The 15,276-nt window shown below is 40.4% G+C and overlaps 1 protein-coding gene across 2 annotated transcripts in view; it reads left to right on the top strand.

Annotated features, from left to right (window-relative positions):
- sppl3 (signal peptide peptidase 3) overlaps positions 1-15,276 on the top strand; it is a 123,958-nt gene that overhangs the window by 74,724 nt on the left and 33,958 nt on the right. For both annotated transcript variants that reach the window (XM_055655268.1, XM_055655271.1), the window contains 2 exons: positions 7,641-7,760; positions 13,268-13,346. In XM_055655268.1, the coding sequence (XP_055511243.1) occupies positions 7,641-7,760; positions 13,268-13,346 (199 nt within the window). The remainder of the gene's footprint in view (positions 1-7,640; positions 7,761-13,267; positions 13,347-15,276) is intronic.

The following is a 15,276-nucleotide window of genomic DNA, read 5'->3' as shown; positions in this document are numbered from 1 at the left end:
TTGTGGAGGTGAGCAAAAAAGTTGGCACGGGCATGGTGGGCCAAGGGCCAGTTTCTTTGTAATGCGGCGGTATGAGTGTGACTACATGACTTTATTCCAAAGGATTTGTGGTTGATACCAAAGAAACTTGTTGAAATGAATGTCAGTGAAATGTCTCTCAGCTCCAGAGATCAGGCTTTGAGCCTGACAGTGAATGCTGGGCATGTGACTGCGTTTGGTTCTTCTGAGTGCACTATTTTCCTCCCACTTTCCAAAGACATGCTGATTTGCAGATGAATTTCCAACAGTAAACTCTCCCTGATGTAAGTGGTTGGCAGGCGAATCAGAGTGAGAAGGTGAGAAATTGGGGAGATGCAGTCTTGCAGCAGACAGGTACTTGACTGGCTAAAGGACTTGTTTCCACAGTTCAATTTAGTTTAGAGATACAGCGCGGAAACAGGTCCTTCGGCCCACCGGGTCCACGCCGACCAATGATCCCCGCACATTAACACGATCCTTCACCCCCTAGGGACAATTTACAATTATACCAAACCAATTAGCCTACAAACCTGTACGTCTTTGGAGTGTGAGAGGAAACCAGAGATCCCGGAGAAAGATAGACTCGGCTTGTACTCGTTAGAAGATTGAGGGGGGATCTTATAGAAACTTACAGCATTCTTACGGGGTTGGACAGGCTAGATGCAAGAAGATTGTTCCCGATGTTGGGGAAGTCCAGAACAAGGGGTCACAGTTTAAGGATAAGGGGGAAGTATTTTAGGACCGAGATGAGAATTTTTGTTTTTTCACACAGAGAGTGGTGGGTCTGTGGAATTCTCTGCCACAGAGAGTAGTTGAGGCCAGTTCATTGCCAGGCATGTCAATGAATAATGTTAAAAAAAATTAAAGTATTTTCAGAACATTTGACGCATTTGATTGTACGAAAGTTCAATATCTTTGGAATGTTCATTACTGAAGATTATTTGGGGGATAGTTTCAGTCTGGAGAAGGGTCTCGACCCAAAATGTCACCTATTCCTTCTCTCCAGCGATGTCCTGCTGAGTTACTATAGCATTTTGTGTCTATCTTTGGTGGTTTTGTGTCTCTTTTTGGTGGCTATTCCCCTTTATTTGATTTATTTAAACTTTAATAAAGCTGTGTTTATTTAATTTGACAGTTGAAATTGATGGGGGAAAGAGTAAGTGAGACCACAAATGTTGAGATTACTTTAGTTTAGAGATACTGAGTGGAAGCAGGCCCTTCGGCCCACCAAGTCCGCGCCGACCAGCGATCTCTGTGCACTAGCACACACTACACACTAGGGACACTAGATAAAGGTTGCCATTTGATTCATTTTCAGATTTGAGATTAAATAGTAAAGACGCAACCTAAAATAGTTGTCACATTCATGATTTTAAAAGGTTGCTTATCGAAAAAATATATTTGATGGCTTTACATAGGCGTTTAAATTGTGCAAAAAGAACGTGATTCACAGGTAGGTAGGTCTTGTGAAAACAGTTTTAGCTGTGGGCAGGTTGGCAGATGTCAAGTTTACATTGGCTTTGGGGGGGATTTGTAATGCGGTTCAGTAGAAGGTTATGTATGGGGCCGAGGAAATTGGCTGAATGCTATTTACTGCTTTTAAAAAAAATGTTGCATTCTTTTCTCTGCTTATTTTACCTCGTCACCCAAAGCGAGTGAGTTTGATGTATGATTTATCAGTTTGCAGCACGGAATAATTCAAACATTTTGAGCAACTTTACCATCAATTAACTTCCTTCATTTTTATTTAATGGTCTGAAGCCAAAAAATAAATCGACTGCAGCTTGATTTTTCATGCATTGCTAAATTTGGCCTGGTTTATATCTATGGCCATTTTTTCGAAGTGATTGAATACTTTACCCCATTGAAAGCTTGTTAAATTAGGAGTGAACTGTTTGGGTCAGTGGCTATTTAATTATATAAACAAGACTTTTTAAAATTCTGTGAATATTTAATAATTAAAAAAACAACACGTGATTTTACATTTTAATGGTAAATTGATGGAATTTTAGAAACAAATTCTTGGCAATCACATTTTTTTTTAATTGTTAATCAAATGTTTGAATGAACTACCTCTAGAAGAAGGATCCTGACCTATCACATGTACTAAGATACAGTGAAAAGCTTTTGTTGCGCGCTATCCAGTCAGCGGAAAGACAATACATGATTACAATCGAGCCGTCCACAGTGTACAGATACAAGATAAGGGAATACCCTTTTGTTACCGGTTATAAACTCCTTGGTCATCCAAAGTTCCTTTATATTGGCATCCTTATCCCTCCTTGTTACTGGAACGTGCCAGTCCTGAATTTTAGTGACTAGCTTTTAATTGACTTCCATGTGTCAGATATGGACTTTGTCCAAATAACAACTGCTCCCAATGAACCCTCCTGAGCACCTGCCTAATAATGTAATTTGCTTCACTCCAATTAAGTACCTTCCCTCGAGGTCCAGACGTGTCCCTATGCAAAACAATGTTAAAACATATGGAGTTGTAATCACTATCTCCAAAATCCTCATCAACTGTAACTCCAGTCACCTGGTCAGGCTCACATTCCAACTCGAGATCCAGTATGTTCTCGGGTTTGACTCTCTACGTACTGTTTCATACCCACTTGGATATGCCTAACAAATTCTAAGCCTTTGGCACTGAGCAAATCCCAGTCAATATTGTGGAAGTTAAAGTTGTCCACTAAGACAACCCTGTTGCTTTGGCATCTTTCGGTGATCTGGCTACATCTGTTCCTAGATCTTCCTCTTGCTATTAGTGGGGGGAGGGGCCGTATTACAATCCCATTTCTTATCTTTCTTATTTTCAAGCTCTACCCATATCACCTCAGCGGCTGAACCCTCCATTATGTCCCCTCTAAGTGCTGCAGTGATTAGTAGAGCAATTCCTCCACCTCCTTTTCCTTCCTCTCTATCATGTCTCAAACATAGAAAACCAGAACATTGAGCTGGCAGGTGTATCCCTCTCACAAGCATGTTTGTACAGCATTTTGTGTTTACTTTCCTTACATTTTTTCCTTAGTGTGCTTTATTTGTCTGCCCTGATTTTAACTTCAAAGTAGCCAGTTTATTGCTATCATTAAATCCTAAAGACCATATAATTAGTGGGATTGGTTATTATTCTTTAGCTGGTAGGTGCTTATCTGGAAGACAAAATCAGAGATGTAATGCTGAGACTCGAAAAGGCGCTGGTCAGGCCACATTTGGAGTACTGTGAGCAGATTTGGGCCCCGTATCTGAGGAAGGATGTGCTGGCTCTGGAGAGGGTCCAGAGGAGGTTTAAAAGAGTCATTCCAGGAATGAGTGGGTTAGCATATGATGAGCATTTGATAGCACTGGGCCTGTACTCGCTGGAGTTTAGAAGATTGTGGGGGGACCTCATTGAAACTTACAGAATAATGAAAGGCATAGTTATGTGGAAAGGATATTTGCACTAGTGGGAGAGTCTAGGACCAGAGGTCATAGCCTTAGAATTAAAGGACATTCTTTTAAAAGGTGAGGAGGAACTTCTTTAGTCAGAGAGTGGTTAATCTGTGGAACACATTGACACAGGGGGCTGTGGAGGCCAAGTCAGTGGATATTTTTACGGCAATACACAAATTCTTGATTAGAATGGGTGTCGAGGGTTATGGGGAGAAGGCAGTAAAATGGGATTGGGAGGCAGAGATCAGCCATGATTGAATGACGGAGTGGACTTGATGGGCCGAATGGCCTAATTCTACTATAATTTGTGAACTTGTGCTTATCCTCTTCATTTTTTTGAAACAATTTGTTAGAGTACTTCACTAAATTCGAAAATCAGACCAAATACGGATGATCTCCACTGCGGACCTTGAGTTTGTGAAGGGCCTGTCCCACTATACGAGTTTACCCAAGATCTCTCTCGAGTTTAAAAAAAAATCAAACTCGTGGTAAGTACGTAGCGGGTACGTCGGAGCTCGGGACGTCTCTTAGGGGCTCTTAACGCTAATGGCAGGTACTTGTGAAACGCGGTAAGCTCGTGAAGTTTTTTCAACAGTGCGGAGAGTGTCCACGAGAGCCCCGAGTACCTACGGACGGCTATTACCGTAATTCTCCGAGTTCTAATCAGGGGAAACTCGGGAGAACTCTTGAATTACCTCATACAGTGGGACAGGCCCATTAGGCATTCGACTTAGTAAGAAATTACTTGGATACCTTTCAAATAGTTTCTGTGCATGAACCAAAAATGTCTGCAGAGATGAAAGAGATTACAGAGAGAGGGTCTACTTTCTCTCTCAGTAACTAATAAATGGTAACTGCAATACTGGCAAATTATTAACTTTCAAAAGAAACTTGAAAGGGTCAATGATTTTTCAACGTATGAATTCAGCCTGAATAATTAGGGCAAAAGCAAATATGAAACAATAAAACATAGCTGAACACGCTCACCCTGACAATGAAATCGGAGCAGGAATAAGCCATGCAGCCCATTGATTCTGCTCCAGCGTCCGGTGAGATCAAATTTAATCTGCCCCTGGTCTCTACCTTCCGCGACTGCAGATGCTGGAATCTTGAGTGAAACAACAAACTGCTGGGGGAACTCAGCAGGTCAGGCGGCATCTGTGAAGGAAGAGGTGTCCAAATCCTAAATGTCACCTGTTCATTTCCCTCTATGCTGCCTGACCTACTGAGTTCCTCCAGCAGTTTTTTTTTTTTTTTTGCTCTACTTTCCTGCCTGTTTACAATAACCCTTAATGCTTCGATAGTCCTCACTCAAATTCATTGTATATCCCTCATTCCGAAATTAGCAGTTGTGTTATGGATAGGAAGGAACTGGAGATGCTGGTTTAAATGGGCACAAAATGCTACAGTAACTCAGCAGGGCAGGCAGCGTCTCCGGATGGATGGAATGGGTGACGTGGGAAACATACTCACAAAGCTACCCTGCCGAGCCACTTCAGAATCTTTGCCTTAATAAATTCACCTCTCATCGCCCTTAGCTCCAAACCGCGAATGATTAATCTGCTAAATCATTTTTCACAAGACAACTCGTTCATCCCAGCAATCAACATGGTGAACCTTCTCTGAACTCTCTCCAAACTCATGAAAAAACTCTCCTTTAAGGAGATCAGAGCTGCATGTAGTGCGCCAGGTGTGATCTCACAGGATCTCAAGCCGGCACAAGTTGTGGCATGCTTTTCTCTATCTTTGCACTCCATCCTGCTTGCAATAAAGGCCTCCCAAATTGCTGGATGAAATGTTTTTGCTTCATGTAGACAGGTATCACGGTCCCTCGTCTGAAAACGGGTCTTGACCTGAAACGCCACACATTCCTTCTCTCCAGAGATGCTGCCTGTCCTGCTGAGCTACTCCAGCATTTTGTGTCCATCTATGGTCCACTGTACTGGTGTCCTTTCCAATTCAGTAATATTCTGACATCCAAAGTAAATAATCTTACTTTTCCCCTACCTCTTTTATTCCATCTCGCAAATCCGTGCACATTCACTTCACTCGTCTTTGCACCCTGCTCTCAACTTGATTTCCTACCAAACTTTTGTATTATCACCAAATTTGGCTCCACTCATTTCCTCCATATAAGTGATTAATTTAGAGGTATAAATAGTTGAGGCCCCAGCACCGAATGCTGTGGTTCCCCAGTAGTTTAGGCTTGGAAAGGTCCACAGCATCGTCGCCAACCAGAGATCACCCCGTACACTAGCACCATCCCACACACTAGAGACAATTTACAATTTTACCGAAGCCAATTAACTGACAAACCTGTACGTCTTTCGAATGTGGGAGGAAACCGGAACACCCAAAGAAAACCCACGCGGTCAAGGAGAGAATGTACAGATTCCATATAGACAGCACCCATAGTCAGGATCCTGACTGCAGGTGCTGTCTGTGATGCGTGGGCTTTCTCCGGGTGCTCCAGTTTCTTCTCGTACTCCAAAGACACAGGTTTGTAGGTTAATTGGTTTCAGTAAAAATTTGTAAATTGTCCCTAGTGTATAAGATGAGGATGATCGCTGGTTGGAGTGGACTCAGAAGCTGAAGGCCCTGTTTCCATGCTGTCTCTAAACTAAAGTAAACTAATGCTCTTTATTCATTGTATGTGTATTGTCATATGACCACATGCATGTGCCGTGGTCTGGTGTCTAATCCTGATTGCGGTAACAAAATTAACCTATGCCCACTAAACTGTGCTAGTACCTCCCTTTCACAAACCAAAGCAGTATGCCTCTTTAAAAACCTACAAGATACGGTGTGAGCTACAGATATATTCTCCTCATGCACTGAGGTGTTGAAATAATGATCAGGTTCTCGGATTAGTGGGAGATAATTGCAGTGATTGGTGTTAGGACCACGCCTGCTAAATAATTTAGATGACAGAGTAGAGCATCGCTACCTTTATGTCCGTTAATGGTGTAGAGATGTGCATCTTTGTTTTAAAACAAAAGCCTAGATGGAAGCATTAAATTATAAATGGGCATTAATAATACAAAGCACAGTCAAAATTGGTTAAATGGAATTCAACATTGCCAAATGTCTGGGTCAATCACCTTCGACTTAGAAAAGATAGAACAATTACTCGGCGAAGAATTGGAATTGTTGGCGGTCTGGAGAGATTTGTGATTCATGTATGTCATGAAATTGTCTCGTTATGTGAACATGTAGGGAATGGGGAGATATGGATCACGTACAGGTCAGTGGGGTTACTTTAATTTGCCATCATAGTCAACACAGTCTTCGTAGGCCGAAGTGCCTGTTCATGTACTGTACTGTTCTATCTGGGTACCGAAAATTATTTAAAAGGCTGATACCTGCTTTTATTTCAAGGAATATTGGTTCCATTACTACAAGGATAATAAGTTTGCTCCAGTTATGTGATATTTTCCAATGTTTCATGAATATACATTGGCCTAAAATGGAATGCACTGTAGATTTGCCATAATAGCACAATGACTCCAGGGCTCACATTATGGAGAAAGATTGTAGAAACTAGGTTTGCTTCCTCTATAATTTAGAAAGATCAAACTTTGCAAGACGTCAAGGAGAACTGAGAGGTAGAGATTATTTCCACTGGTTGGGTAGGACAAATGGTTATTACCTTAAGATTTAGACCCAGGCCTTTTAGAGGTGAAGTTAAAGATGGTTGAAATTCAGAACTGCCTTATGTGACTGCAATTGATGCCTGTTAACTTGTTAATGTTAAATGTGAGAATGATAGTTTTTTGATAATCAAGGGATATTGGAAAAGGATAATAGTATCAGTGCTGGAACTGGATTAACTCAGCGAGTCGGGCAGCATCTCTGGAGAAAAAGAAAAAGGTGACGTTTCGAGTCTGAACCCTACCTCAGACTGAAAGTGGGGGAGTGGGGGGGGGGGAATAAACTGGAGGTGAAAAAAGACCAGAATAGGAAAAGGATGAGAGTTTTGAATGGTTGAGTAAAATTCAACCTTTGCTCATGATGGCTGCTTCATAATCTATTAATGTTCCAAAGAATACATCTTTATATTGAACCACTCTTCAGCTGAATGTCAGCCAAAGCCAATGTGGTACGCGTCTTTGCCTATTATCAGCTTAAGATACAGAGTCATTTGGTGAAATAATTTTACAGAGCATTGATTTTGTTTATTTGTGTTTTAGGTATCCAGACCATAGACTCTACACAAGCTCTTTTCCTTCCAATTGGAGCATCCGTCTCCCTCTTGGTGATGTTCTTCTTCTTTGATTCTGTTCAGGTGGTGTTTACAATATGCACTGCAGGTATGTTGTTAGAAAAACCTGTTTTTGAAGAACATATATATTTTTTTAATACCTTTTATATGTGTAGTGCTCATTGTGTACAGAATTTGGTGTGCCATTCTTTGTAAGTCTTAATCCTACTAAAGAACCAAGTGTCATATGCGGATGAAAATGTTGCCAAATATTGTAGTGATTTTGATTTGAATTGTCAATTGTTTGTGAGTCATTAAGATAACTATTATTTCTGTGACAGTTAAAGCTCTTCCAAAATTGCAGGAGGAATTTCGAAAGGGGCGTAGCTAAGTTGTGAACATCGGAAACTTGTTTACGTTCTAATTGTTCACTTTAGTTTGTCATGTATGCCGAAGTTCAGTGAAAATGAAATTGTGCAATGGTGCATCACAGTTCATTTTCTCGAATGTCCTGTGATGTGATTGATTTGGTTTATTGGTCGTCCTGTACTTAAGCTGTATTATATGGGCAGGCGTAGGAGAGCCAGGAGACCTTGAGGAGCGGGTGGTCAGGGGTATAGCGGTCAGTTAGGATATGGTCACAACCAGCTTAAAGCGATTGATGTGGAGTAGATCCAACAAAATAACAAATTTTAGACTTGATCCGAGAAAATACTTTTTGAGCTCGATTGAGCAAAGGAAAGGACACAATATTATATTACAGGTGGGGTAACATCCAGAAACTTTTCTTGGCCACCTGCGAAAATGAAATGACATTTCTAAACATTTATTTTCCAAATCTTTTCATTTTACTTTGCCCAGGAAAAATATCATGTGGTTGCAAGGCTGTGTAGGTGGATGGACAAATATTATGGCATGATGCGGACCTTTTTCATCCTTGATATATTCCTGCATGAGATTAGTTATAAAATATTGAATTTCACAGTGGGGGAATGCAAATGCCACTGGTGTGATTCTTAATCTGGATGCCCCCCCCCCCCCAACAAAACATCAATTTCTACTGCTAACTTGTGAGTTTGCTGATGGAAGAAACTTCTGAGTTGAGCGGAATATGTAATGTTTGATGAATGAAGTTGTTGACAAAGAACTGTCCCAATCATGAGCCATCCAAGTTCCCAACTCTGCACATGTGAAGATATCTGGATCAAAGCTGGTTGAAGAAAATGAAGAAGGGCCTCGAACCGAAGCATCACCTATTCATTTTCTCCAGAGATGTTGTCTGACCTGCTGAGCTACTCCAGCTTTTAGTGTTTGTGGTCCCTTGTACTGGTGTCCTTTCAAATTGCGCAATATTCTGCCATCCAATGTAAATAATCTTACTTTTCCCTTGCCCCTTTTATTCCATCTCGCAAAATCTGTGCACACTCACTTCACTCATCTTGGGTTTAAACCAGCATCTGCAGTTCCTTCCTACACATTTCTAAGCCCAGTTCTGCATGCCTAAATCCCTACATGATATAGTACCTCGTGTTAATTTGAAAGAAGGAACATATGACATTAGAACATATTGTACAAAGTTATTTGGTATCTGTAATATAAAGCAAACAGAAACAAAAAGAACAGCTTGAGGTTGTGTACCAATTTTAAGGTAGAAATGTTTTTCAGGTTGCTTAATAAATTTTAGACTTGATCCGAGCAAAATACTTTTTGAGCTCGATTGAGCAAAGGTAGAATATGTTTTCCTTCTAATAAAGATCCACAAGGTTATTTTCTTTTTTTTGAATTATGTATGTTCATGCTTAAACCATTATATGAAAGGCATTTGGCTTTGTGTACAGTTAAAATGGATTGGGTCAGCCTTATTTCTTTGCTACTAACTTATGATCTTGGGAGGTAATATTTGGAGTAAATGTTTGTCTTGCACCCTTTCATTGTGTTTAGTGTGTATTCAGCCTCAGTGCTAAAACAGCTTGGGACAAACATGACCAGGTTTCAATCTTAATTTTCTCTTTAAAATTCAAGGAACTTATTTTGAGTTGAGGAAAGAAAGCTTCAGCCAGCTTTAGGCTAACAGCTTGCAACAGTCATACTCAATTGTTGAAAATGTATACATAGCATGTGGCAAGAGATTGATTAATGACATATGATGACAACCAAAAATCTTATTATTTCTGGCATACATTTTAGTATTGTAAGTCAGTTATGTCAGTGTGTAAAGATTTTCTAATGCTTTCATCATTTGCGCTTAAGGAAAGTCTGCAACAAAGATTTTTTTTTTAAAACCTTGGCACCACCAGCTTTACGAACTTCCGGGCCATGTTTTGGGCTTCAGGACCATGCTTCCATTCTCCCTGTACATAATCCATATCCCTCCATTCCCTGCAGATCCATACACAGAGAACTCTCCCCACACTGACAAATCTCAGAAACCCCTCAAACTGCCGCCCTGCATCGAGGCACAACAGTGTAGGCCTATCTGCTGTGCCAAAATTCAGTGACTGTATGTAAGACCATTAGATCTGCTTGGATGGGAAGGTAATAGAGGTGGTGGATTGTGAGGGGAAAAAATAAACTGGAGTGGAGTTTGGGGGCGGGGGCTGCTTATGTGAATGAAGTCAGAAGAGAGCTGGAAAGACGGAAAGATTGTGGAGTGGTCAAACCCGGACTGGGCCAAGAAGTTTACCTGTCACATCATTTGTCCTTGGTTTTATGTATATCTAGTCTCCAGTTGTACAAGATGTTGGCGAGGCCTCACTTATAGCATTGGGTTTAGTTTTGTTCACCCTGTGAGAAGAAAGATGCCATTCAGATGGAAAGAGTGCAGAAAAGAAAAACATACTGAAGATGTGGCCAAGATTTGTGGAACTGAGTTAAAGGGAAAGGTTGGGCAGGTGGGGGCTTTATTCCAAGGCGTGTAGGACACTGAGGGGTGATCTTATGGATGTGTATAACATCGTGAGGGCCATAGATAGGGTGAGAGCACACGGTAAAACCAAGAACTAGAGGGCTTAGGTTTAATGTGAGAGGATATATTTAATAGTAACAAAGATAAACTCAATGTGCTGTAGTAACTCAGTGAGTCGGGCAATATCTCTGGAGAAAAAGGATGGGTGTTGTTTCAGGTCAGCACTTCTTCAAAATGTCACCCATCCTTTTTCTCCAGAGATGCTGCCTGACCTACTGAGATACTCCAGCACTTTGTGTCCATCATCGGTATAAACCAGCATCTGCAGTTCCTTTCTTTAATAGTAATCTGAGAGGCAAAGTTTTCAGAGGTAGTATTTATGTGGAACGAGCTGCCAGAGGAAGTGGTTGAGACGGGTAAAATAACAACTTTTAACAGATATTTGGAGAGGTACATGACTAGAAAGGGATCTGGGTCAACCACACGTCAAAGGGAATAGTGTATATGGGCAGATTGATTGGCACAGATGTGTTTAGTGCATGGAAGGGTCTGCTTCCTTGCTGTATGACTCTAATGTTTGTGTCAAGTAAGACATTTTCAGCGTCACTGCCCATAATTATGAAGTAATTGGCTTACTTTTAGTTTAGAGATACAGCGTGGAAATAAGCCCTTTGGCCCACTGAGTCCACGTCAACCAGCTATCCTCGAGCACTAACACTATCCTGCACACACTAGGAAGAATTTATACTTATGCCTACTAACCTGTACGTCTGTGGGAGGAAACTGGAGATCCTGGAGAAACCCCATGCAGATCACGTATGGGAGAATGTACAAACTAACAAGCAGCACCCATAGGCAGGATCGAACCCAGGCCTCTGGCGTTATAAGGCTCTATGCTGCCCTTGGTCTTTGAGGTGCAGATTTATTGGTTAGTTTTATCATTTTTAAATGCATTGCAAAACATCTGTATCAATTTCCTAAAATATATCAGAAAAAAAAGGCTTCAAAATTGCTCATGTCTCTTCCTCCCTTTCATAATAAATGATTCTAATTTGGATATTAACTTTACTATAGATGTTAGAGAAACCAAAGGTTTTAATGTAGAAACACTGACATGCTGCAAAATAATCTAGACATGTATACAAATATAGTATAGTCTTGAATATCAGAATTATCCAGCAACTTGATCAGTTTCTCAGCTTTCCCGAATAAACAAAGTTCTTGCTGAGCGTATCAGTGTTTCAAAGGCTGCATTATAGAAGCGAATAAATTATTGAAGGATTCTTTGAAAAATAAAACATTGCATTTGCAAGTAGTAGAACAAGGACAATCAGTTAATTGCAGTGAAGAAGTGTGATTAACACAAAGGCTAATTAACATGTTAATCATTTAATGTGTTAATTGCCTGTATTAAAACAAAAGGCCAGATTTTCAATGCATCGGAAGATTGGGATCTCCACAATAACACCTTTCCTAAAGCGATCCTTCAACCTCAGCAACAAAGTCCTGCTAGTTCATAAATTCCTAAGTTACTGGAACAGAATTAGGCCATTCAGCCCATCACGTATGCTCCACCGTTCAATCACGACTGATCTATTTTTTCCTCTTAACCCCATTCTCCTGCCTTCTCCCCATAACCACTGACACCAGGTTATCATCAAGAATCTATCAATCTCCACCTTAAAAATTGGCGCGGCCTCAACAGCCGTCTGTGGCGATGAGTTTCCCCAGATTCACCACCCTTTCATTCAAGAGATTCCTCCTCATCTCCTTCCTAAAGGAACGCCCTTTGATTGTGAGACTATGAGCTCTGGTTCTTGACTTTCCCACTAGTGGAAACATCCTCTCCACGTCCACTCTATCCAGGCCTTTCACTATTCGGTATTTTCCAAGGAGGTACCCCCTCATCCTTCTAAACTCCAGCGAGTAGAGGCCCAGCGCCGTCAAACGCTCATCGTACGTTAACCCACTCGATTCCTGGTATCTACTTTAAAAATAGATTTCTACCAATGTTCTGTTTTTCATTAATATTTGATCACCATGAATTCTAACATGAAATCATAGAACATTTCATGACCAGTCATAGATAATATCACTGTATCATATGATCTATTATACAAACATTGATATTTTATATCGCCGGCATTTCACGTGGAAAGAGGAAGTGGTGTTGCTGGGTTTTTTTTGCTTGTAGCTTTTGGTTCCTTATATATGGGATTACAAGAAATTACAGATATATGGGATTACAAGAAATGTCCTTGTGTGTTTACACATGTGCATCATTTAATAGTTTTACTGTGATTGAATAAATTAATTGAGCATTAATCATTCAGTGGGTATACGAATGTGATTACCATTGAAGCATTTCCATTTGTAATCAGATTGTTTTGAATATTGTTGTTCCCTTGTTTAGGTTCAATGGAGGGAGCCAGTGTTAAATTATTAGAACTTTGCGGAATAATTTGTGCATGATTTAACATTCTGTTAACAGTCTACATTTAATTTGGAGTACCTTTTGCATGAGAAAAAGTAAAGCCTTCCTTTCATTTTTAATGAAATTGTTCTTTCATTTTTGTATTTGTAGATAATTCTTTTGAATGGCCGCAGACATTTTTTTTAATTGAGTGAATAATCGGAGTTCGGTCTCGAGTTCTGAGAGTTGATAATATTCACATTAGCTGAAACTCACAATTGATTCTTTTTTCTTTCAGTTCTTGCAACAATAGCATTTGCCTTTCTGCTGCTCCCAATGTGCCAGTATTTAACAAGAGCCTGCACAACCCAGAACAAGTAAGAATTTGTAATCGCATTTATTTTGTTCAAAGTGAACTGAAAGTCGTGTGTCGGAAGGAACTGCAGATGCTGGTTTAAATCGTACAGGCACAAAATGCTGGAGTAACTCGGCGGGACAGGCAGCACCTCTGGAGAGAAAAAATGGGTGGCGTTTCGCGTTGAGACCCGTCTGTCTGAAGAAGGGTCTTGACCCGAAATGTCACCCATTCCTTCTCTCTGGAGATGCTGTCCTTCTCTCCAGAGATGCTGCCTGTCCAGCTGAGTTACTCCAACATTTTGTGTCTTATCTTCAAACTGAGAGTCATGTTGTATTTCCATAATTTTTCAGATATTTTCATTTTCTATGGTAAGATAAATATTTAGGCTGCCTTTTTATGTGCAAAAAGATCCTTGATTATCACAGTATAGACTTAAAACTGCTTGTACAAAATGTTTTGCTATCTGAGCCTGTCTAAATTTCCAGCTTTTAAGTTAATTTTAAATCTTTACTGAACCACAGCTGAACATATTTTGTCTGATATATATTTTATATATGTCGTCAAAGATAGAGGTAAAAAACACTTGCATTTATGTAGTGCTGTTTGCAACCTCAGCATGTCCATGAGCATTTTTATTTTACAGCTGACAAAGACATTTTCAAGTGTAATCTCAGTGAATTATTTTAATATCTGAATCACGGCAGCCAATTTTTTCAGTCAGCTCCTGAAAACAGCAACCAGATTAGCGGCTGGATGATCTGCTTTAGATGTGGGCCAGAACACTCGGAGAAACGCCTCTACTTGAATCATTTTGTTTATAGTCAAGCTGTCTGTATAACATACCATTTGAAGGATACTAGCCCTGACGAGTGCAGGGCTTGCTCCTGCACTGAAGCATCTGTCCACATTATGTGAAAGTCTCTGTTGTGAATTCACAGGCTTTTCTTTGGGTATAAGTGGTGTTGCTAAGACGGGGTTGATGCATAATGAGAAGGCGTAACTACTGTTGATATGTAGGCAGCATTAGACTAATGAAGCATCAGGAGTCCAGATAAAACTCGCATTTGTAGTTGGAATCATGGCTTGCACAAAGTTGGAAGGTTGACCTTGGTGCAGGTCAATCATCCCACTGTTGGAAAATCACTGCAGTAGTCCCTTAGGTCTCTGTCCTCAACCCAACCTTCTCCAGCTGCCTCATTAATGGTCTTCCTTTTATTATATGGTCAGAAATGGGGATGGTGTCGATGATTCCATATCATTCAACTCCACTTGCAGCTCCTCTGAAGATATTGCAGTCCATGCCTGTGTGTAGCAAGACCCAGACATTATTCAGGCATGGGCTGGGAAATGATAAGCAACACTTAAGCTACACTTTGAGCTATTGATTATCTCCAACAACGAGATAATGACAACCTATTGTTGACATTCGGAGGCATTAATGGTTCCTGGGTGGTTCTTCAACATTATGGTGGTTACCATTAACCAGCCGCAAGAATATTGTATGACTTCCATACAGATAGCACCTGAGGTTGCAATCAAACCTGGAGCTTAGTATTATCTGAATTCCCCCCTTTTTTTGTAACTGACATTAGTTTTTGTCTTTCCTATAAGCAGAAACATCTTTGTTTAAACCCACCCAAGCCTTTCCAGCTTTGTATTTATTTGCTCAATTAACTTTTGCTGAAATGAAATCTCCAATACCTGTACATTTTGCATTTGTTGTTGAGACTGATTGTAAATACTTGCTACTTGCTCAGGTGAAGTAGACTGCCAGACTTTAAAACTTTGCGATTATGGATTTTGCCTCTGATGGATGACTTCCAAGATGGCACCCAACCCAGGCGACTATTAGCGTGCCAGCCACAGAAGCAGATCTACGATCACATTTTACAATCGCTCCACACTTTTAAATCTCTACTCCTACAACACCATTTCTTACTTTAACTATT

Source organism: Leucoraja erinacea, chromosome 25, assembly GCF_028641065.1.
Source record: "Leucoraja erinacea ecotype New England chromosome 25, Leri_hhj_1, whole genome shotgun sequence".
In the NCBI taxonomy this organism is placed as follows: Eukaryota; Metazoa; Chordata; class Chondrichthyes; order Rajiformes; family Rajidae; genus Leucoraja; species Leucoraja erinaceus.
Note: the sequence above shows the minus strand (reverse complement) of the source record. Positions and strands in the feature narration are given on the sequence as shown.